The 23,777-nt window shown below is 39.2% G+C and overlaps 1 protein-coding gene across 1 annotated transcript in view; it reads right to left on the bottom strand.

Moving 5' to 3' along the window:
* Positions 1 to 23,777, bottom strand: part of LYST (lysosomal trafficking regulator) — a 142,307-nt gene that overhangs the window by 46,724 nt on the left and 71,806 nt on the right. Inside the window, exons 26-35 of the mRNA XM_087828900.1 lie at positions 21,622 to 21,788; positions 20,617 to 20,769; positions 16,047 to 16,208; positions 15,200 to 15,391; positions 12,766 to 12,944; positions 8,705 to 8,911; positions 4,753 to 4,929; positions 3,891 to 3,967; positions 3,582 to 3,770; positions 56 to 201 (exon numbers count right to left, since the gene is read on the bottom strand). Of these exons, the coding sequence (XP_087685026.1) occupies positions 56 to 201; positions 3,582 to 3,770; positions 3,891 to 3,967; positions 4,753 to 4,929; positions 8,705 to 8,911; positions 12,766 to 12,944; positions 15,200 to 15,391; positions 16,047 to 16,208; positions 20,617 to 20,769; positions 21,622 to 21,788 (1,649 nt within the window). The remainder of the gene's footprint in view (positions 1 to 55; positions 202 to 3,581; positions 3,771 to 3,890; positions 3,968 to 4,752; positions 4,930 to 8,704; positions 8,912 to 12,765; positions 12,945 to 15,199; positions 15,392 to 16,046; positions 16,209 to 20,616; positions 20,770 to 21,621; positions 21,789 to 23,777) is intronic.

Genomic DNA, 23,777 nt, shown 5'->3' with positions numbered 1-23,777 from the left:
CGAATGACCGCCGTTATCTGCTCTATAATATGTCGAGTCAAGAAGCCACTACTACCTTCTGGTTTCTGTCTATCCCTAAGGAGGTACTTGTTTGGAATAGTTAAGTAACATCTCTGTAAACGCCTCCTCTCTCGATTGGGCCCTTCTGTTGGGTCCAGCTGCCAGGAAGTTGGGTAGTACATGGGGTCATACCAGACTGCTCTGCAAGTCAAGAGAAAACAGTGTTGTAAGTGGCAATCTGAAGTGCCTGTAGCTTTACAAACTCACTATATAATTGAATAAATACAAAACTGAACTATTCAGTTAAAAAAGAAAAAGGAGAACCCCTAACTATTTATACAATTAGGTTAGGAATACAGATGCACCGTACCCAAGAACAACATGAAAAAAAAGTCTCGTCGTCTCCCAGGTCCCACCTGCAAGCAGGACCAGCTTCCTGCACCTGTTAAAATCTTTAAAGGACGTGGACGACCACTCTGAGTGCTTTAGCAACACAGGGGCTTAACGTGGTTAACTAAAGAGAAAAATCCATTTTCCAAATTAATTTTTTACATATCCCATTTTGCCTACTATCTAATGTAACAAACAAAATTAGTTCATTCTTATAGTATAAATCACATTTCTTAAAAGATCTTAAGATAAATTAGTATTTTAAATGAAAGAAAATAGTAGGATCATATTAAATACATTTTTAGAAATAAGAGAAAAAAAATTACCCTTAATTCTACTACCCTAAACATACCAAAATACTGGCAGTGGTAATTTTCTTTCATTTTAAAAATCACAGTTATACTTATTATGTACACAAAGTTCTATATCCTGCCTTCTTTCACTGAATACATTATAATTTTAACTATCATCAGTTTAAACGGCTGACTAATACTGCATTGAGTAGATGCATAATAATGTTATTTAACTCTATTATTATTATTATTATTATATAATTGTTTCCAATTCATTCACTAGTATAAATAATGCAAAAGACAAACACTCTATGTTTATTGCCTTTCCATATTCTGAATATTTCCCTTAGGACAGAATCCCTAAACAGGCTAATCGGAGCTAGAAATAACGTTTGTGGGTCCTGACATATCATGTCAAAGTGTACAAAAATCACCAACCATCTGACCAAGGACTAAGACACATTTCATGGAGAGTAGCACCTAAAATTCTTTTTTGTAACATAGAAGGTAAAATATGGTATCTAAAGGTTTTATAAAACCAAGTTAGCCTCTAGCAATACTGAATCTCTTACCATCTGCTTATTAACTCTGTTTGTCTCATGGGAAGAGTACATTCATCTCTTTCGCTCATTCAAACTTTTGGGATCTTAATATTTTACTTTCAAATCATTATGAATTTTTAAAATGATAAAAATATTAACTGATACATTTGCTGAAAATAAGTGTTCACGTTTTGTTGTTGTTGTCATAGTTGCCAATTACACTGGAAACAAAGTTCAAATCCATTCATTTTTTCTTTGTAGTTTCTTCTAATATATTTGATCTTAAAAAGTTATCTGTCCATCAAAGAGTTGATAAATACCCTCTTTTCTCCTACCTTATATATTTTCTTCTACTTTCTTTCATTCACCTGGAATTTGCTTTAAAGCAGGGTTGGGGAACGTCTGGCCTGTGGACGGTATATGGCCTGAGAAATAATTTGGTCTGGCCTGCCAAGGCAACCGTAGGCAGGACTCAAAATTCAATAAATCTAGGAACTTTTCCCATAGCTAATTTAAAAAATATATATATCTTTATTGATTTCAGAGAGAGGAAAGGAGAGGGAGAGAGAGATAGAAACATCAATGATGAGAAAGTCATTGATCGGCTGCCTAGCCTGCAACCCAGGCATGTGCCCTGACTGGGAATCGAATCTTGATTGCCTGGATCCTAGGTCGACTCTAAACCGCTGAGACACTCCCGGCCGGGCCCCATAGCTAATTTTTAAGTTGATAATTTTGTATGGCCTGTGAATGATGTTATAAATATCCAAATGGTCCTTGGCAGAAAAAAGGTTCCTCCCCCCTGCTTTAGAGTATAACACTTAGTATGTCTTAGCACCCCAAAGACATGCTAATCATTTATCTTATGGTCGACACATGGAAAGATGCTCAACATCACTAATCACCAGGGAGAGGCAAATCAAAACCAAAGTGAGATATAGCCTCACACCTGTCAGAATGTCTATCATCAATAAACCAACAAACACCAAGTATTTTCAGGAAGAGGAGAGAAGGGAACCTCCGTGCACTGTTGGTGGGATTGTAAGTTGGTACAGCTACTATGGAAAATAGTATGGAGGTTCCTCAAAAAATTAAAAACAGAACTACCTTATGACCCAGCAATGCCACATCTGGGGATTTATCTGAAGAATCCAATACACTAACTCGAAAAGAGAGATGAACCCATATATTCATTGCAGCATTATATACAATAGCCACCGATGTGTCCATCGATAGACAAATGAATAAAGAAGATGTGGTACATATATACAATAGAATATTACTCAGCCATAAGAGAAGATGAAATATTGCCATTTGCAACATGGATGAACCTAGAGGTATTATGCTAAGTGAAAGAAGTCAGACAAAGACGAATACTGTATAATTTCACTTATATGTGGAATCTAAAAAACAAAAGAGAAACTCATAAATATAGAGAACTGATAGTTGCCAGATGGGGGGGGTGAGCCAAAAAGATGAAAGGGATTAAGAAATACGGCAGTTACAGAACACTCACGGGGATGTAAGCTCAGCACAGGGAACACAGTCAATGATACCGCAGTAACTACGCGTGGTGCCAGGTGGGTACGAGACTTACGCAGGGATCACTTTGTAGGTTATGTAAATATCTAATCACTATGTTGTACACCTGAAACTAATATAATACTGAATGTCAACTGTAACTGAAAAATAAACTTAAAATAATCTAATAAGTTACCAAATTTACAGAATTATACTTTCATTTCCCTCTTCACTATTTGTGAAGCTTCTTTTAAATTATATTATTAAATCCTTAGTTAGAAAAAAATCTGCTTCCCAACTCTCCTTATTCAGTGATTTCTCTATTCTTTTGTAGAGATATTTTATTTTAATATTATTTTTAATCCTCACCCGAGGATATGTTTTTATTGATTTTAGAGAGAGAGGAAGGGAGAAAGAGAGGGAAACATCAATTGGTTGCTTCCTGTGCTTGCCCAACTGAGACTGGAAGACACGACCTGGGTATGCACACTGACCAGGAACCAACCCCACACCTTTGGTCTGTGGAACGACCGACACTGCAACCACCTGAGTCACCTGGTCAGGGCAGGAAGATCATACTTTAAATTAAAGCCAATACGTATAGATTTTACTGTCTGGAAGAGCTAATGCCTTTCTCTACTTTTATTCCCCCCAAGATTGAAAAATAAATACCCTCATAGGATTATTCTTCAAGATGAAATAAATAACAAATGATTAAAAAAATTTAAATGAATGAAATAATGTTATGAGTCTTTGTTGTGGGATGAAACTAGCATTTAGCGTGAACATGCAAATATTTATGCAAGACGACCTGAACGCCCTCCCTTCCGCTTACCTATCATGGGTCAGCTGTTGACTAAGCTCCTGCCAGTGTCGGCTGGCGCTCAGGTCAACTTTGTACATCCCTCTGATGTGCTGGATCACCTTTTTCCTCTCAATTCCTTGGGAGAGAGACACTGCCTGGGTGATATCTGCTGCTATTTTAGATATATCCTTTGATTTTGAGTCAAGACGCTGAAAGAGACTAAACAAACAAGATTGTCCATATTACATGTGTATCAAAATGTGACCGTTTAAAACTGAAAGTACACGTGAAATCTAACAGATCCCTAGAAGACGTGACTCACGATGCATGCAATCCCACCTTTGCTGGTTGTTTTTAACTGTTTTTTGCCAGGTGGCTTTATTCGCATCTTCTTCAGTCTCATATTTCTTTTGTTCCTAAAAGATTTAGATAATATTGTATTATATAAAACTTATTATTTAACATTGGCTCAGAGCCCAATAAACTAATTGTAAAACCAAGTTAATGGAGGAAAAATATTGTGCCCGGGAGACCAGAACTTTAAAACACATCAACCACTGAAACAATGCTGTAATCGCCCTTTGTTTCCACACAGCCTGGGCCAGGGCTGGGGCAGGAGAGTGCGGCAGAGCTGCCGGAGCCACTGGGCCTGCGCAGGTGCGTGCTGCCTCATTTTGCTTCCTTGGTAAAGAACCCACAGCTCAAGGGTGGGTTTCAACTTGCTTGTAAATGTGGAAATCTGCTGTGAAGGCTGCTTATAATGGGTAAGGATGATCGGCAAGGATAAAATATTCCTTAAACAAGCCTGTTTGTTCTCCCATGGTGAAAAAGCAATATACAGAAAAAGAGTATTTCCATTTAAAAAAAAAATTTTTCCCATTGCTTTCAGAGAAAGTGGGGGGGGGGGGGAGAGACATTGATGTGAGAGAGACACATCAATTGGTTGCCTCCGCCACATGCCAGACCAGGCAGGAATTGAGGCTGGAACTGAGGTACCTGCCCTTGGATGGAATTGAACCCGGGACCCTTCAGTACTTGGGCTGATGCTCTAACCACTTAGAAAACTGGCTAGGGCCAGAAAAAGAGTATTTCAAATTCATCACCAATGACACTCTATAATAAAAACCAAGCCTTCAATCATTCTTTCATTATAGTCAATGGGATGTTCTAAGAAAATTGTTTCTATGTTTCACCGACTCACCTCTTTGATCATTTGAAGAAGCTCTGCCTTTGTGGCTGCACTGGGAGGGATGCACTTGTGGCCACACAACTTTAAGGCATTCATAAGCAGTTCTGCTGTGTCTAGTTCTTCCTGAGTCAATTCATCTTGGTGATTATGTATCAGCTCTGACAAATACAAAACTAACTTGGCTCCATGCTTTAAAACAAAGTAAGAAATTTTTTTTCAGTCATAAAGAATTTTTATTTCTTACCTTTAAATTATTTAACAGTATTTAAAATAAATTATATTGCTAGATTTATTTGCTTAGCTCTGGTTTGAAAAAATAAGCTAAAAAAAGACATCTTGAGGACAACTGAAAAAATGTGATTCTGTATTGGATATATGATGACACTGGGGAGTCTGCTAATTTTGTTAAGCATAATGTTGTTATGGTTATATAAGAAAAAGGTCTTGAAAAATGTCATGATTTCTATGATCTGCTTTAAAATGTTTCAGAAAAAGAAAAAATGAAGCCAATATGATAAAAATGTTAACAACTGTTAAATCTATGTGATGGTTATAGGGTACTCATTATATTGTATTTTTCTTAGTAGGTTTGAAAATTTTCATTGTAAAAGGTAAAAAAAAAGAGTAAAAAGGAGGGAGGCGGGGCAGGAGGCAGGCAGGGAGGGAGGCAGGGAGGAAGGGAGGGAGGCAGGGAGGAAAGAAGGGAGGCAGGGAGGCAGGGAGGGAGGAAGGGCAGCAGGGAAGGAGAGAAGGAGGGAGGCAGGGAAGCAGGGAGGGAGGGAGGAAAAGAAGGAAAAGAAACGCCAGCAAGCAGGCTTTGGAGGAAAGGGCTCTGGAGAGGATTAGCTGCAGAAATGCAGGAAATAAGCTCGGGATAAGGAAAATCATTCCTAGTTCTCCTCAGAGCAAAACTTAACCAGAAGAGGAACTTCCCTTTAAACCTTGAGATGAGGGAGTTTTGCTTATGCATTCTTTCTCCTCCAACTTCTGCTAGGTAGATGTTGGTGAAAACTCTAGAACAAAAAGCTATCCCTGGATGAGCTTATAAGCATTCACTACTCCCCAGGAGAACTCGAAAACCAGTGAGACCTCCGCAGTTAATGTCCAAGAAGGGTTGGTTTGGGTCAATCTTTTATGAACAGACCCTATAACTAAAATTAGGGTGTTGCTACTTAAGGCAATGACAATTGTCCTTCACAGCGTGAACCTACACCAAGCTTTGACTCATGATTTTTTAGGTGGTCCTTCCATACTCTAGAAGTTACACCTGATCGTGATGTGTACACTATGTATTATTTAGACATTAATTATGCCAACGAGTTAAACATGAGCAATTTTACTTTTTAAGAATTTGCATTAATACAAATATCACTGCATTTGGCTTTATGACTTTTTTCTTTAAATATATCTTTATTGATTTCAGAGAGAGGAAAGGAGAGGGACAGAGAGAGAAACATCAATGATGAGAGAGTCATTGATCAGCTGCCTCCTGCATGTCCCCGACTGGGGATCGAGCCCGCAACCCGGGCATGTGCCCTGACTGGGAATTGAACCCTGATCGCCTGGATCCTAGGTTGACACTCAACCACTGAGCCATGCCCGACTGCACTGGTTTTATGACATTTTAAACTGTGAAGAGTATTAAATGTCAACAAATGGACTTGGCAACTATTACATTTTGGGTGATATTTACATTAACATGCTGAATCACATCATGTCATTTCCTAGAAGCATAAGATGAACATATGCATGGTGGAAACAGCAAAGCTCGTTTTGATGCACGCAACATTTTAAATGAGTCGCGAGACAGCTGCTACCAGACCGAGAGAGGAAACAGAGCAGATGCTCTGCAAGTAAAAGGCTTGAAGAGTTGGAAAATACAGAGAAATGGCAAATGACTGGAATATTTTCACATATGTGTCTTAAAGGCAAGGTTCTTATTACAACTCCAAAAATATTTCTGTTTAGTATTCAATGACATTCTAAAATCATCTTAAAAAACTATCAGAAATGTTTTTATTCACTCTGAACATCCACATAACAGATGATTTGCTTAGATACTAAAGTTGTTTCTAACAACTCATTTTAACATTCTCAGAACCATCGTTTAATGACTGTAGTTCCTGGGACTCAAAAAGCTGTAATTGGGGATCAAGGCAAAAAAAAAGTCTGGCCTAGCTGGGTGTGGCTCAGTGGCTGAGCATTGACCTTGGACCCAGGAGATCGTGGATTCCGGGTCAGGGCACATGCCTGAGTTGGGGGCTCAATCCCAGTCGAGGGTGTGCAGGAGGTAGCCGATCAATGATGACTCTCCCTCTCCCCTTCTCTGAAATCAAAAAAGATTTTTTTTTTTAAAAAGGCTTGTTTTCAGCTCTCAAAAGACTAATTTAAGGAACTGAATGTATTAAACACAAATCCTAAGAAAATATTAAAATGCTAAAATGTGTAAAAATACAGTTTTCCATTAAGGTTTCTAAGAAGAAAGAGTTCTGAGTGGGCTAGAGAAAGGGAGGGAGGTTTTAAAGGTGGTACAGTGAGCTGGGAACGTGGATGAATGGATGGAAGGGCAGGTGGACAGACACAGGAGGGGAGGAAAGGTGGTTCAGGCTGTGAGGACAGGAGTAAAGCAGCCTGTTGGCAGGAACACACAGGCTGTGAAGAGGGTACAGCACAGAGGCAACACTGTTGGAAAGAGGCGGGGCTGCATACTGGAGTTAACCAGACTCAAGCTGCCGAAGAAGAGACCTGGGGCTTTAAAATCAGGCCAATTACAGATGGATTTGGCTTCAGACAACAGTAATAGGTACGAGAGGATCTCTGTACACTGCTGTGGAAGGAGCTCTAGGATGGCGTGTCACCTGAAGGAAGGAAGTGCAGAAGAGTGTGTAGGATTCGTTATCTTTCTTTCTGTTGAAAAGTGGGGGCAATAATACGTGTGTGTGTGTGTGTGTGTGTGTGTGTGTACAGATGTGCTTACATGTTCAAAAGAAGTAAAACCCAAATAAAGATCGTTACCTGTGGGAAAGGGGAAGAATGAGGGAAGGGTCCAGAGAGACAACCAATGGCGCTCAGAATGTACTATTTTCACAATTTTGATTTTGAATCCCCGTAGACATTTTACATAATTAAACATGAAATTAAATAAAGAAAACCCAATGGAATCGCTAAAACAGAAAACAAATAGAAAAAAAATCCCCTAACTAGTGAGTTGAAGTTGGTGGCATAACCAAGCAGAGGAAATTATTTTAGATGCTTTTACAAATGCAGTGTATTCATGGTATATCCACAGTGTTATTCGAATAACAAAAATAACTGCCAGAAACCTCCAACTGCATTCAGGGGCCTGTCTCCAGTGACGAGGCTGGTCATCTTACTCAGAAAATGTTCCAAACAGATACAGAAAAAGGAAGCAGAGTAGTATGCTAATGTCATCAGGAATCAAGATGATCAACCTTAATAAAAAGAAATTCAAATATACAACCCAAGAAAAAGTGAAGTATCAGTATGAATTTATTTGTTTTCCTAAAAAGATAAATATTTCCCAGCTTCTCCCACTAAAAAGGCTGAGAAGAAAGAATAACCTAATAGAAATGAATGTACCTAGTCCCTGGATTTATGGCCTCTAAGTACTATTATCCCATGTGAGCTATTCAGTATAGATGTTTCATCAATAATATAATGCTCCAAACACTTAACAAAAATACTTTAAGACTTAGTAACAAGCTATGAAAGATCTTGTAAGAACTATACACAGGCCTTAGCTTAGGCACTGGAAAAGAATGGGAAATAAACACGTGAAACTGAGACTGGTGTAGAGCATCTGAAGAAAGACCTCAGGTAACATTTGGTAAGAAAACTATATTTATACTATTTGGCATAAAAATAAAGTTTAATTTCAGTTCTTGTTTTGTACAATTTGATGTTTCACTGATAGTTTTTACATATGAAATACTGAGATTCTTACTTGCAAGGATGGACTAAGACAGTCTCGTAGTATTTCCTGATGATTTGGTTCATGAACTATTTCAAAAATTTGCTTTCTCTCTTGTGAAGGGTGGGCTGGTGACAAAATATGCGTAAGCAGTCTCCCCAACTGCATTCGGAAGGTTTCCTTACAAGACCATACAATCTTCATCCACTGCTGCTTGGAACCACTGGTTTTATTTGAACCCTTAAACCAAAACAGAAATGAATTAGGATCAGACTTTTTAAGTAATAATATACTAACCTCAACAAAGATGATCATGGAACATGATCTATTCTAGATTTTTAAAGATAGTCTAAATTAGAAAGACATATATATCCACATAAATGGTGTTTAAATGTGCATTGATGGGTGAACAGATAAACAAAGTATGATCTATACATAGAATGGGATGTTACTTAGACTTTAGAAGAAATGAAGTACTGATAATGCTTCAACATGGATGAACTAGAAAACATTATGCAGAGTGAAATGAGCCAAACACAAAAGGACTAATATTGCATGAAATACTGAATTATAATAACTTACATGAAGTATCTAGAAAGTCAAATTCATAGACACAGAAAGCAGAATAGTGGTTATAGAGGTTGGCAGAGAGGGTAATGGGAGTTAGTGTTTAATCAGCACAGAGGTGCAGTCTGGGAAGATGAAAGGTTCTGGAGATGGTGGTGGTGATGGTCACACAACAATATGAATGTACTTAACACCACTGAATTGCACCCTTAAAAATTATTAAAATGGTAAATTTTATGTTACATATATTTTACTACAATTAAAAAAAGGAGAGATGGATGAAGAAGCTAAAGTCGTAAACCACTTAAAAAGCTATAAAAACCATCAAAGAACCATGGTAGATAAGGCCACACTGATTTTGCAATACAAAAGAGAAAGGATTCATAATAAAGACTTGAATTAGTACTAAAATATTGAGTATAATAGTCAAAAGTAAGACCTGCATATAAATTGACCACCTGTATTCCCTAACAAATAACCGAAGAAACCCTTCCAACTGCGGGCCCACTGAGGCTAGCCCAATCCTGATCAGATCTGTATCTGGTCTAAAACTGAAATCAGTACATTTCAGAGTTAACTCTGAGGTTTGGAAATTGCTCTCCAATCACTCCTGGTCCTGAGGGCCCTGTGTGAACCGAATGACTCAGTTCTAAGTGGAACCTCAGACACCAAATCCGCTTTAGATTTAGAGACAGGCAGAGTCGTGACTTCAGAGTTCTGCTGGAATTAGAATGGCCTTTGGTATCTATGGAGTGCACTGACCCATTGGTCCCTGTGGTCAACTGTAAGTGACTCACAGAAACCCAAGTGAGTCAATGATAAATGAAGCCTGACACTTGCCTGTATTCTCTATATAATCTTGAAGGAGTTGAGTATGTTTAAGCCAAGATCCAAACTTTACAATAAATCATAATAATCATTCAAGAGTAAGTAGGTACAAAAAGTACTTTAAAAACCAGTTATTAATTTAAACTCTCATAGAACTTGGTAAAGCCGGATTCTTTCCAATGCTGCTCTTAGTAAATTACAATATTAGAAAATGCCTTTTGGGGCCCAGATTTAAAACTGTGCATGAATGAAGTGAGTCCTTTTGCAACAGGTGACTTAGCAAATAATTATTCCATTATTAAAAATTCAAGTTGTCTTAGTTTTAGAAAACTCTGTGAAAGAGTAGAAATATGATTTTGAAAACATAAAATACAAACATAAAACCTCTACTCCTATTTAGTTCTTCTTTCTCAAGATTGCTTCAGCTATTCAGGGTCTTTTTTGGTTCCATATAAATTATTGGAATATTTTTTCTAGATCTGTGCAATATGCCAATGGTATTTAATAGGAATTGTGTTGAATCTATAGATTGCTTTGGGTAGTATGGACATTTTAATGATGCTAATTCTTCCAATCCATGAACATGGTATATGCTTCCATTTGTTTGTATCTTCCTCTATTTCTTTCTTCAATGTCCTACAGTTTTCCAAGTACAGGTCTCTTATCTCCTTGGTTAAGTTTATTCCTAGGTAACTTACTTTTATTTGTTGCAAATGTAAATGGGACTGCTATCTTAGTTTCTCTTTCTGATAGTTCATTATTGATGTATTAAAATGCCACCAATTGCTTGGCCGGGCATGACTCAGTGGTTGAGCATCGACCTAGGATCCAGGAGATCAAGGTTCGAATCTCCGTCAGGGCACATACCTGGGTTGCGGGCTCGATCCCCAGTCAGGGGCATGCAGGAGGCAACCAATCAATGACGATTCTCTCATCATTGATGTTTCTATGTCTCTCTCCCTTCCTCTCTGAAATCAATAAAGATACATATATTTTTTTAAAATTCCACCAATTTCCGAATATTAATTTTGTATCCTGCTACTTTGCCAAATTCCTTTATTAGATCTAGTAGTTTTTTGGTGGAGTTATTAGCGTTTTCTAGGTACAATCATGCCATCTATGAATAATGACAGTTAAAGTTGGAGATATCACCATACCTGATATCAAACTATACCATAAGGCCATAGTAACCAAAACAGCCTAGTACTGGCATAAACCAGAGATATAGATCAATGGAACAGAACAGAGAACCCAGAACTCAACCCACGTCTTTATGGCTAATTGATATTTGACAGAGGTGGCAAGAGCATACAACGGAATAAGACAGTTTCTTTTGTCTTATTCCATTTCTCTGGTGCTGAGAAAACTGGATAGATACATTCAAAAAAATGAAACTAGACCATCACCTTACACTATACACAAGAATAAACTCAAAATGGATAAAAGACTTAAATGTAAGTAGAGAAACCATAAAAGTCCTAGAAGAAAACACAGGCAGCAAAATCTCAGACATCTCTTGGAGCAATATGTTTTCTGATACATCTTCTAGGGCAAGGAAAACAAAGGAGAAAATAAACAAATGAGACTATATCAAAATAAAAAGCTTCTGCACAGCAAAAGAAATAATCAGCAATATGAAAAGGGGACCCACTATATGGGAGAACATATTTGCCAATGATACATCTGATAAGGGGTTAATTTCCAAAATATATAAAGAACTCATACAACTCAACAAAAGGAAAACAAACAATTCAATTAAAAAATGGGCAAAGGACCTGAATAGACACTTCTCCAAAGAGGACATACAGATGGCCAAGAGACATGAAAAAATACTCAGTGTCACTAATCATCAGAGAGAGGCAAATTAAAACCACAGTAAGATATCACCTCACACCTGCCAGAATGGCTGCCATCAATAAATCAAGAAACAATGAGTGCTAGAGAGCATGTGGAGAAAAGGGAACCCTAGTGCACTGTTGGTGGGGATGCAGACTGGAGCAGCCACTGTGGAAAACAGTATGAAGCTTCCTCAAAAAATTAAAAATGGAACTGCCATTTGACCCAGTGATCCCACTTCTGGGAACATATCTTAAGAATTCAGAAACACCAATCAGAAAGAATATATGCACCCCTATGTTTTGAAGCATTATTTACAATACCTAAGATGTGGAAACAGCCCAAGTGCCCAACAGTAGATAAGTGGATAAAAAAACTGTGGGACATTTACACCGTGGAATTCTATTCAGCTATAAAGAAGAAGGATCTCATATTCTTTGCAACAGCATTGAGGGACCTGGAGATTATTATGATAAGTGAAATAGGCCTGTCAGAGAAAGACAAATACAGCATGATCTCACTTATTGTGGAATCTAATGAACAAAATAAACTGAGGAACCAAACAGAACCAGAGGCATGGATACATGGAACAGACTGACAGCTATCAGAGGGGAGGGGGGGGAGTGGGGACTGGATGAAAGAAGGTGAAGAGATTAGCCAAAGAACATATATGCATAACCCATAGACAAAGACAACTGTGAGGTGATGGCTGGAGGGAAGGGTGAGTGGGGGCTGGGTGGAGGTCGGCAAAGGAGGGGAAATGGGAACACTTGTAATGTTAACAATAAAAATAAAGTAAAAAAACAACAACCCTCTACTCCTCTTGGGTGAATGAATATTCCCCATTTAATTAATTTACTTACAATAGATACTTTGAATGCTTCTACCAGGTATGTGAATATTTCTTTCTGAAGTGGATTGAAAACGGGAATCTGTTCATGATGAATATTTTCTTCAGAAATTTCAGCCTGGGAAACTGAGGTCTTGCTTTGAGTGGCATTTTCTGGAGTTCTTAAAATGTCAACAATGTCTCGATTAAACTCTGAATTTAAAAAAGAGTAAAAAATTAGTGAAATCACTGATACCTACCCATTAAAAGTGTAATGATGCTGGTAAAAACTGTCCATGTAATTACTGATTCAGTGGTCACAGCATGAATGTGTAGATGTATCAACTGTAGAATATACTAGAGAAAGTGATCTCACTCAAAACAATGTAGAAATTTAAACATATATAAGCTATGAATTCTAAATAAAAGATTTATTTCACTAATGGAAATGAATTCAGCTACAGAATTATCAAAGCCATGAAGTTCTTGTACAAATCAAACATAGAGACCATGCGATGTTCACATCAGATGGGCGTGCAGAGCTGCTTCTCTCATGTGCTGTGTCATTCAAGGTTGTACATGGGATAAAAATGGTTCAATTCCAGCCCAGCCAGTGTGGCTCAGAGGTTGAGCATCAACCTAAGATCCAGGAGATCGAGGTTTGATTCCTGGTCAAGGCACATGCTGGGTTGTGGGCTTGGTCCCCAGTAGAAGGCATGCAGGAGGCAGCTAATCAATGACTCTTCATTGATGTTTTTATCTCTCTTTCCTTTTCCCTTCCTCTCTCTGAAATTAATAAAGATTTTTGTTTTTTAAGAAAAAGGTCCGATTCCAGAGTTTAGCCTGAGGGACAACTGTCTCAAATATAAATTAGAGAAGTTTTTTTAAAAAAATCTTGGGATGTATTGTTGATTTTAGTGATTAACAATTACTGTTTTTTCCTGCTGCCTTCTTGGGGTTATTTGAACATTTTTTAGAATCCCATTTTTACTTATTTATAGTGCTTTTGGGTGCACTTCTTTTCATAGCTGTTTAGTGGTTGCTCTAAATATATTTTATATATAAATAAAGAAATTAGCCACTATAGAAATGAAAACTGAAACCATAATGCAATATCGCTATACATATCAGAATGGCTAAAATTAAAAAGTGACAATTCCAAATACTTGTAAAGATGTGGGGAAAAAAAACACTCATACATTGCTGGTAGAAACAGAAAATTATACAGTCACTCTGGAAAAGTGTGGCAGTCTCCTAACAAGAAGAAAACACACACTATCACGTAACCCAACAATTGCACTCCTGGGCATTTATCCCAGGAAAATGAAGACTTCTGTTCACACAGAAACCTGCACAGAAGTGTTATAGTAGCTTTATCTGTAAAAGCCCCAAACTGGAAACAACCCAGATGGTCTCTCAACAGGTGTATGGCTAAACAAACTGTGCTATGTCCATACTACAGAACATTACTCAGCAAAAACAAAAAAGGTAACAACCAGTACAACTCTAGAAGAGTATGCTGAGTGAAAACAGCCAAGGCTACATTCTGTACCATTCCATTTATATAACATTTTTGAAATGAAAATACAGGAATGAAGAACAGATGTGAGGTTGTCAAAGACTATGGAATGAGTGGGGGTGGGAAGAAAGCGGGTGTGACTATAAAAAGGCAACACAAGGGATCCTTGTGTTCTGCATGATCCACTGGGGGAAAGCAGATAAGGGGCACACGAGATCTCTGTAGTATTTCTCAACAACTACATGTGAAACTATGATTATCAATGTCCCCCCTTATCCATGGTTTCACTTTCCACAGTTTCAGTTACCCATCATCAACTGAGGTCTGGGAATATTAAATGGACAATCCCAGAAATAAGCAACTCGTAAGTTTTAAAAAGCATGCTGTTCCGAGTGCTGTGCTGCAATCTCCCACTGTCCCTCCTGGGGTGTGAATCGTCCCTTTGCCCAGCGCATCCACATGGCAGATGCGCCCGCTTGCCAGTCAGTAGCTGTCTTGATTACAAGATTGAATGTCATGGTATCACAGTGCTGTGGTCAAGTCGCCCTTACTTTACTTAATCAGGGCACTAAAGCTCAAGAGTACTGATGCTGGCAACCCGGCTCTGCCAAAGAGAAGCTGGAAAGTGCTACCTTAAGTGAAAAGATATGTATGTAAAGAAAAAAACATAGTACATAGAGGGATTCAGTACTACTCATGGTTTCAGGCATCCACGGGGGTAGAGGGGCAGTCTTGGAACACATCCCCATGGACAAGGGGGGACTACTGTATCTCAAAGTTTAAAAAGTTAATCTAGGCCAGCACCTAACACATTGAAATATGGACTTCTATTCAAGACTATTATTTCCAAATAAATTCTTCTAATAGTATGGAAACCTATTCGGTTTCCTCTTAAATTATTTCCTTTTAGCTCAAAATCTGAGCAAGGACATTTGTTCTCCAGTCCCACCTTGGTAGATAATCCTGTTGACGGCCAGAATAGTGAGCCTCTGCAGCCGCTGCGCAAGCTCCGCCTCACTCGCCTGGGCGGGGCTCTCCTGGCTCATCCTCCGCTGCATCATCACGTGAAGCTCGTCACTGGCCACCGAGCGCATCCTCATCAGGAGGGAGTCAGTGTGAGCCACGGGGCACTTCCGAGGACCTTCAAATGTATCAATTAAAACATCAAATGTCAGAGTTAACGAGGTCAAGGAAATAATTTTTGCTGCAGCTTTTTGATCATCAGAACAGGAGAAGAACCTTATTTAACACACAATTAACTTACACAAAGGAGAGAGAAAGATTAGGAGAAAGTGACGTTTCTCCCTCTTTGAGGAAGTGCAACAGTACTGATTTCAAAATCCTGAGTAAGAGCACAGACGCTGGTGACCAGCTTAGGAGGATGGCTATCACTGGGCAAGATCTGAGTTTCCTGAAAACTCTGAGAATTAGAAGGTACATATAAGAAGTTCAGAAAGTTTTGACAAAATATTTTCAAATACTGTTGCATTTCCTTGCATTCTAAAATAATCAGTAGATTTTTAAAGCACACTGTGTTTTAGTAAGAACATTACTATTTCTGGATAACTGCCACTGCTGAATTTTATAAAGTGGTTTTGCAAGTGTATATAGTGACATAGCAGAAATCATTCAAATGAAGGTGAAGAGATCAGAAGGGTGAGTATCATTCCAGTGATTGGCTGTTGAATGATTTGCTGCATATGCATCACTTGGAATTCAATCCTGCAAAAGCATTTCCTGAGAAATGTTTCCTCAGATTGCATAGGGAGGCCTGGCATTCAGCACCGTTACTGCACCTGCTCCGAGCAGTACCACACAGGGAGCGGATCCGGGAGAAAGTGGGGGGGAGGAGTCTTGACTGAGCGCACTGGAGGAGAAGGGCATCGGAAGTTGACCATAGGAACGAAAATGGCGTCTTGGTAGGTGAGGAAGAGCAGAACCCTTCGTTGGAACTGAACCTTTGTTTTAGATTATGAAAACATATATCAATTTCCATAAATAGCCTCTATAAACATTATTTACATATGACTAAAATATGATAACTTTTAATGACTTATCCTGCAAGATATTTAAATATCTTAATGGCATTTTAGATTGTCCACTATTTTAGGTAATTAGTATTTTTAACCTGTTAATGTATTTTGGTGGGTAGAGTCACCTTTGAGACAAAAAAACAAGCAAACAAAAAGAAAAAATTCATATCTGTGATATATTCAAGAACAATATTGTTAGACTTTGTCCTTAATTTAAGCAGATTCTTCCTAATCCCCACTTCTCTGACAGCTTTCACCTGTATAACAGCTGACAATGGCAATTCAGAGGTCCAGCCATACACTGGGCAGGAAATGCTATGGCTTCTGTACAGATATGTGCTTGACAAGGGGGAATGGCTTCAGCTCTCATGCTGACAAAGGTGGGGACTTCAGCTCTCATGCTGACAAAGGTGGGGACTTTGGCTCTCATGCTGCGAAGCTACCTGAGCTGCTGAAGCCCTAAGTGCACTTTTTCCTAAGCCTCAGTTTCCCCATATGTAAGACACGGGTTAGAAAGTAAAATAGAGCCTATCCCACAGACAGACATTTGTCACTATCCAGCATTATATTAAATATATTTGTTTACAGGCCTATTGGCCATTTTCTCCAGTAAACTATAAGTTCCATGAGAGCAGATAAAATGATAACTGGTACATGGCTGATGCTCAGTAAATATGGTTGGTGGTTGGAAGAATGGATAAGGAGGGTTGTTCTGTGGATTAAATAAAATAGTGGTCATAAATCACAATGCCTGTTTCATACAAAGAATCAAGTTGTTAATAGCTGGTATTGCTATTAGTGGTTGAAATATAAAAGAAATTCATACAACATATATATATATATATATACACACACATATATATTTATTTATGAGTTTAAATATATGTGTAGCGCTTTAAATGACACCCTAATGCTTACTTACCTCCACATTCATGAACCAAGGTGATGTGTAAAGCTTTCATATTGATAAGCAGTGAAAAAAATACATATAAAAGAATGTGCATTGCCACCCTGTTTATAATAGCAAAAAGAGAAAAGTAAAACTATACACCTTTGTTTATTAATAAAGGTTAGGAAAGATGATCAGGAAAAATCAATATAACAGATCAGATTATTATGCATTCGTTAAACATGAATATTTGTATATTATTCTTTACATATATCCCTAAATGGAAAGATGTCTGTAATATGTGATTAGAAATAGAAGTCAGTTTACAAATGGAAGGTAGAGTAGCCTACCTCTGTGGCAAAATTCACACATCCTCTTATTTATCTCTACACCAAGAAACCCACAGAGGCAGGAACCGGTGCCTTGCTCTTATAGGGGTTGCTGAGCAGAACAACGGTGCAGGTGAGTCAGACTAACAAGACTAATCAGGCAGTAAAGCAGCATCTGACTCCTGAGAGTGAGAACTGAGCATGGAGACCTGATGAAGCTCCTGCTGTGGGACTCTGGCCCTGACCCGGCAGGTCCTCATTCCCAGGCTTAGCAAATCTCCCATCGAAGAACGTGGTGCGGCCCTAACAGAAGCTGAGCTGCTGGTCCCCACAAGTCCTGCTGCAGGTGCAGGGGTGGTGGTGGGGCTGGTGGTGCCTCAGCACATATTTCAATAAATGCCAAATGAGTCTGTTTAGATAAAAGCCACCCCACACTAGTGAGAGCTTGTTTCACATCTTTTCAGGGACAGGCTGCCACCCACAAGGTGGAAACAATGTCAAATCCCTGAGTTACTTTCGCAGCAGGAACAAGTGGACGTGGTGCTTTGGCACCACACTGCCCAGAGCAGGGGCTTCAGTGCAGGGTCCTTCTCACCCACAGTGTATGAAGCCAATATACTTTTTTGTTGTTTTGTTGATCCCCACCCAAGGATATTTTTTCCATTGATTTTTGGAAAGAGTGGGAGGGAAGGGCAGAGAGAGAAAGAAATATCAGTGTGAGAGACACACTGATTGGTTGCCTCCTGCACGTGCCCCAACCTGAGACAGGGATCAAACCTGCAACTGAGGCACAAGCTCTTGACCAGGAATCGAACCTGAGGCTCTCCGTGTGCGAGGGGCAATGCTCTTACCACTGAGCCCACCAGCCAGGGCACCAATATACTTCTGACAATGACTTTTCATTAACAGTGAACACAAAGAACACAGTCTTTCCCAAGTACACATGTAAAACAGCATGGAAGGAATTAATAGCAATGACTTAACACATGCAAAGTGGCATTTTGTGACTGGATTTAGACATATTTTAATTAAGGTCGTATTTAAAACAGGAAAAATTCTTGAGAGAGATCTGAAGAGATAGATCCTAGAGATATGACAGACCTATTGTGACTGATGCAGCTGGTGTAGGACACAGGGAGGAGTGTAGCGTGAGTGATGAGGCCAGTGTGGGACACAAAAGGAGGAGTGTAGGGTTGTTGTTCAGCAGCCTGAATTAGACCTCAGGGGGTCTGAAAAATGAGGAGGCTGGACCTCCTGACTTCTAAGGTCTTTGACAGAGATTAGATTTGTAGGTTGGAAGCTTCACATGGTTCACTGGAAATGCACTGACAGAGTGCAAAATGTAAACCCAGGATAGGAGGCTAGAAAAGTCAGAAAAAGAAAGTGTCTTAGAGAAAGGACTAAAGGTCCATTATCTAGTTTAAAATGACTCAAACAAACAAATAATAAACAAAAACAAACTTGGAGGTACATGGGGCTCTGAGGCTGAAGGTGGTAAAAATGCTAGTATCTGCAGAGACAGAGGACGGTGTTAGAGAAATTGCAGAGCAAACAGAAAACGGCCAGAGGGCCACGTCCTGGCGCAGACCCAGAGCGATGGGAACCTCCTCCAGAGCCCTAGGGATAAAGGCAGAGGGAGACATCCAGGAGGGAAGCAGTGAAGGACACTTTCCTACACCAACAGAGGTGAGCTCCGTCTAAGCAGTCGCTGACTTCACAGGAGTCCTGCAAAGGAAGGCAGCTCCAGAAGTTGGCATCTGGCACAGGAAACTGAGCATTATTGCCCAACTTGGTATAAATGGAGTTCTACCCAGGACAAGAGTTACAGCGAGAAGGCAGCTCTCTCCAGAGGAGAGACTGCTGCTGAGCTATTCGATTAAGGAAGGCTGTAGAGGGCAGTGTGGGTGTTTATGTTTTTTTTACATAAGCTTTTATTCAGCATAATCTAAACATACTACTGCAAGACAATGCATATTTAACAGTTTTATCTACAGATGAGTCTGTCACCTGGTTTTAAAGTCTGGCTGAGCACTGAATACAGTGGAGGAGTGTAACACATGCAGAAGACTTGCATTGAAAAGCCCTAAGACTGCAAAGGTGATTAAACTTCAAACAATTTCCCAAGTGATCTGCTTGGAGATATATGTATGCATACATACATGTCCTGTATACAAACATACATGTGTACATACATGTGTGTGTACCATCTATGGAGAGGTGTTTTATGCTATCTTTCCAGATTACATGTATAAAGTTCATAGTGGATTCTGTAGAAAAATAAGGAAGTCTAACAACGTTAATACTTATCATTTGATGCTTTGTACTAATTTACAGCAAACCTTGATGTCACGTGCTTCCAGCCACATCACCTCCTGCCTGGACCCCCGCACCCTCTCCTGCTCTCCCCTATCCCCCTGTCCACACAGGAGCCACTGTGGTCCTCAATGAAAATGTGAGCATGTCCTGCCACCTGCTTCACCTGCTTTGAACTTCCTGTTAGGATGAAGCCTGAACCCTGCGGCATGGTGCTGTGACCACATGCATGCCGGCCCTCGCCAGCCGGTGGCCTCACCCTCGCCCCTCACCCAGCACCAACTCCAGCCAGCAGCTTTCTCCCACTTCCCCGAGCAAACTTTGCTGTCTCCTGCCTCAGATCCTTACGTGAGCCAACCACTCTGCCTGTGACACCGTCCTCTGACCTTCTCCCTTGCTAACCCTTTCTATGTTTTACGTCCATTAAGTCTCACCTCCTCACACATTTCCCTACCTCCTGATATAAATCAGGTCTCATTCCTATCCCTACATTTCTCTACTATTTTATAACCTCTGCAAGGACAGACTCTGTGGCTGTTTTCTAAATCACTGTATCATTACATTTAACACAGTGCTTAGCACATGGTGGGTGCTCAAGAGATAACTAACTTAAGATAATTAACTTAAGAGAACAGCACGGAGAAGAAAGCAGAGGGTAGCTTCTTCTGGGAGGAAAACTTGCTCAAACTTTACAGCTTAAGTTTTTAAACTAATAGTATTTAAAAGTGTGAGTGGTATCAGAATACAGGAAAGCCTAGCTCCCCACAGCTCATAATTATTGAATTGCTGTCTCAGTACTCACCAGCAATGCTCCTTCGCTTCGGGAACAGTGGGTGATGGGGAGCAGAAGGGGGCGGGGAGGGGTCTGGGAGGCTCTCAGAGCCATGGTGTGTGGTGGTCCTGATGAACTCCATGGCAGCCTGGAGAACTCTGAGCTGCAGGGCAGCAGCCATGCCTAAAAACAGCAGGCACGGAATGTTTACAAGTTGTGTGCTGTCAACTCTGACTTTTATATTCATGCGCTACCTAAACTGTAAATTATGTTTCATTAGAATAAATTAAAAATTTTAAATCAATATGGGTTCTTGATGGTAGTAAACATTTTTAACTGTCTTTAAAGGCAATTTTAAAGCAAATTTCCAAATGGTCACTATAAAGTACTAGCCCACAAATTTATTTCACTTTATATAATTGTTTTAAGGAACAAGATTTTTAATATGTATAAGTTTACTCAGAAATTCTCACATTTTTCTGTTTCATATTTGCTTTAATATTTGCCATTAAAGAAAACTAGAGGGCATTATTGTTCAACATAAGCCTTTTAATTCTACTTGGTAAGGAGAATCAGCAACTTCTTTTAATATGTTGCCAGCTACTAATTACATGGAGGCACCACTTTTTTAAAATTTTTACCACTTAGAAAGGCTTCTTTTGCCCGGCCAGCGTGGCTCAGCGGTTTGAGCATCGACCTATGATCCAGGAGATCATGGTTCGATTCCTGGTCAGGGCACATGCCTGGGTTGTGGGCTTGATCCCCAGTAGGGAGCATGCAGGAGGCAGCTGATCAGTGACTCTCTTATCATTAATATTTCTATCTCTCTCCTTCTCCCTTCCTCTCTTTGAAATCAATAAAGACATATTTAAAAAAAAAAAAAAAAAGGCTTCTTTTTAAAGGTGATAGACATCATCACAAAATTAAGTATAAACTTTCAGCAAAACAGTTTCCAAGAAGAAAAATATTAGGTTTCAAATAACACTTTTGGCTACTATCCAACTCCCCCCAAACTCTGTAAAAATGAAATCTTACTTTGTGTCCTCTTGTTTTTGCTGTTTTGAAGATATCCAAGCAGTACAATAAGGTCTTCGATAACTCTAAAATACTGTGAGCCCGAGGAGCTGCAGGCATGAATTGTAACAGCTATGAGAATCTGCTGTATGTCACAAGCGAGCAATCGGTATTCATGCGAAGGAATGCTAAAGGGAGAGAAGAAAAATTTAAGGCCTGGCTGAAGTTCTCATTCTACCAGCCTGCATTCATCCACCGCTTATTTGTGCCTGCTCGGTGGCAGGTAGCATGGAGACAGGTATAAGAAGACACACACCGACTCTTGTCAGAAAGCTGATTGTCTTGCAGAGAACCAGACAAGTAGAGGTAAAATGTAAATGGTGTTAATGACAGAGGTTAACACAAGCTACTACGGGAACATATAGGCAGGTGTCTAGCCCACACTAAAGGTGGGGATTTTGTGGGTATGAATAGGAACATTTTGAGAAGACTTCTCAGAGAAGGTGAATTTGAATATGTTAATCAACCTCTGAAACTCACTTAGACAGATTATAGTTATTTTAAGGATTCAAAGAGATAAGAGATTTGAACATACATTAATCACTTGTAAATACCTAATACATATGAATTTTATTTCTGTCCCTCAACTTTTAACCTTGAGAATCTACCTTAGTATGTTATATTAAGCATAAATACTTATCTCAATTTACTTTTCCAAATCAAACAAGACTTAGAAATGGCAATTGTTTTGGGCCAATTAATAAAGTAGCATATTAGGGACATTCAGGAAGTACAATTTATTTAATTTTTAATTTTTATTTATTTATTTTTAAAATAGATCTTTATTGATTTCAGAGAGAGGAAGGGAGAGGGAGAGAGAGAGTTGAAACATCAATGATGAGAGAGTCATTGATCAGCTGCCTCCTGCACACCCCCGACTGGGGATCAAGCCCGCAACCTGGGCACGTGCCCTGACTGGGAATGGAACCGTGATCTCCTGGATTCTAGGTCAATGCTCAAACCACTGAGCCATGCCTGGCCAGACAAATACAATTTATTTTTTAAAAAAACTACTTTCAGAAGAAGCCTGCAGGCACTCTTTCCGAGTTCTGCCAATTTCATGCTTTGCACTGTAATCAAAACTAAGTGTTTTGAGGAAATATAACACTTTGTATTCTTTTTATTTCTCACATACTTAGCATATAGATCCTAAATAGAATAGTTGCCCAATAAAAACTAAACTGAGCTGAGTACAAGGAGTGCCTGTTGTACTCACAGAAACTACTTGGCTGAGAGCACTGATTTTCAACCTTTATCATCTCGTTACACATAAATTACTAAAATTCTGCAGCACACCAAAAAATATATTTTTTGCCCATCTGACCAAAAACCCACACACATGTATAATTTTGAATCAGTCACACCAGATGGCTGCTGTTGTGTTGGCTGTTGTCATTTTTTATTTGACAATCTAAGGAAAAAGAGGTCAGAGCCCCTGACTAAACAGTCAGGTGTTTCACGTGTTAATAATTCTTGTGGTGCAGTGGTTGAAAATCGCTGGCCTAGAGAATCACCAACCAGGATATGCTCCACCTTCTCTGCAGAAACAGAGATAATGCTTACTGCTTGAACAGGCAGTAAGATGGTGCTTCTGGAGATTTATATTTTAACATTATGCTAATAAAACATCATACTGTACATCATAAATGCAAACATCAAAGTTATAACACTCCAATAAACTCCTAACATGCTTCTCAAAGTTAATCAATTTGGTGAGCAGCCATTTGCCAATATCCTGTGACAATTAGAAATTAATTTGTGGCTGTGGACATAAAGGAATAGCATGTGATTCAAAACAAAGGCTTTTGAAGTGAGACATATACAGTCTCAAGTGCTCTGCTATTTACCAGCTGTGTGAGCCTCTAGTGACTGTCTCTCTCTAATCCCCAAGTTCCTATTCCTCATGGCATAATAATTTTTACAAGACTATAGTGGAAGCTTGGGAAATAGTTTTGCGAATGTGAAACACACAGTTTACTCTATTACTATTAATTATTGTTTTTCCGTATGAACAAATGTAAACCTACATTTGCCCCACCCTGTATTTGAAGACAGTTAAATTCATTCAACTTGTCTTCAGGTTCTAGACACCTAAAAGGTCATATAAATACCGTCTT

Source organism: Miniopterus natalensis, chromosome 21, assembly GCF_054644295.1.
Source record: "Miniopterus natalensis isolate mMinNat1 chromosome 21, mMinNat1.hap1, whole genome shotgun sequence".
NCBI lineage: Eukaryota > Metazoa > Chordata > Mammalia > Chiroptera > Miniopteridae > Miniopterus > Miniopterus natalensis.
Note: the sequence above shows the minus strand (reverse complement) of the source record. Positions and strands in the feature narration are given on the sequence as shown.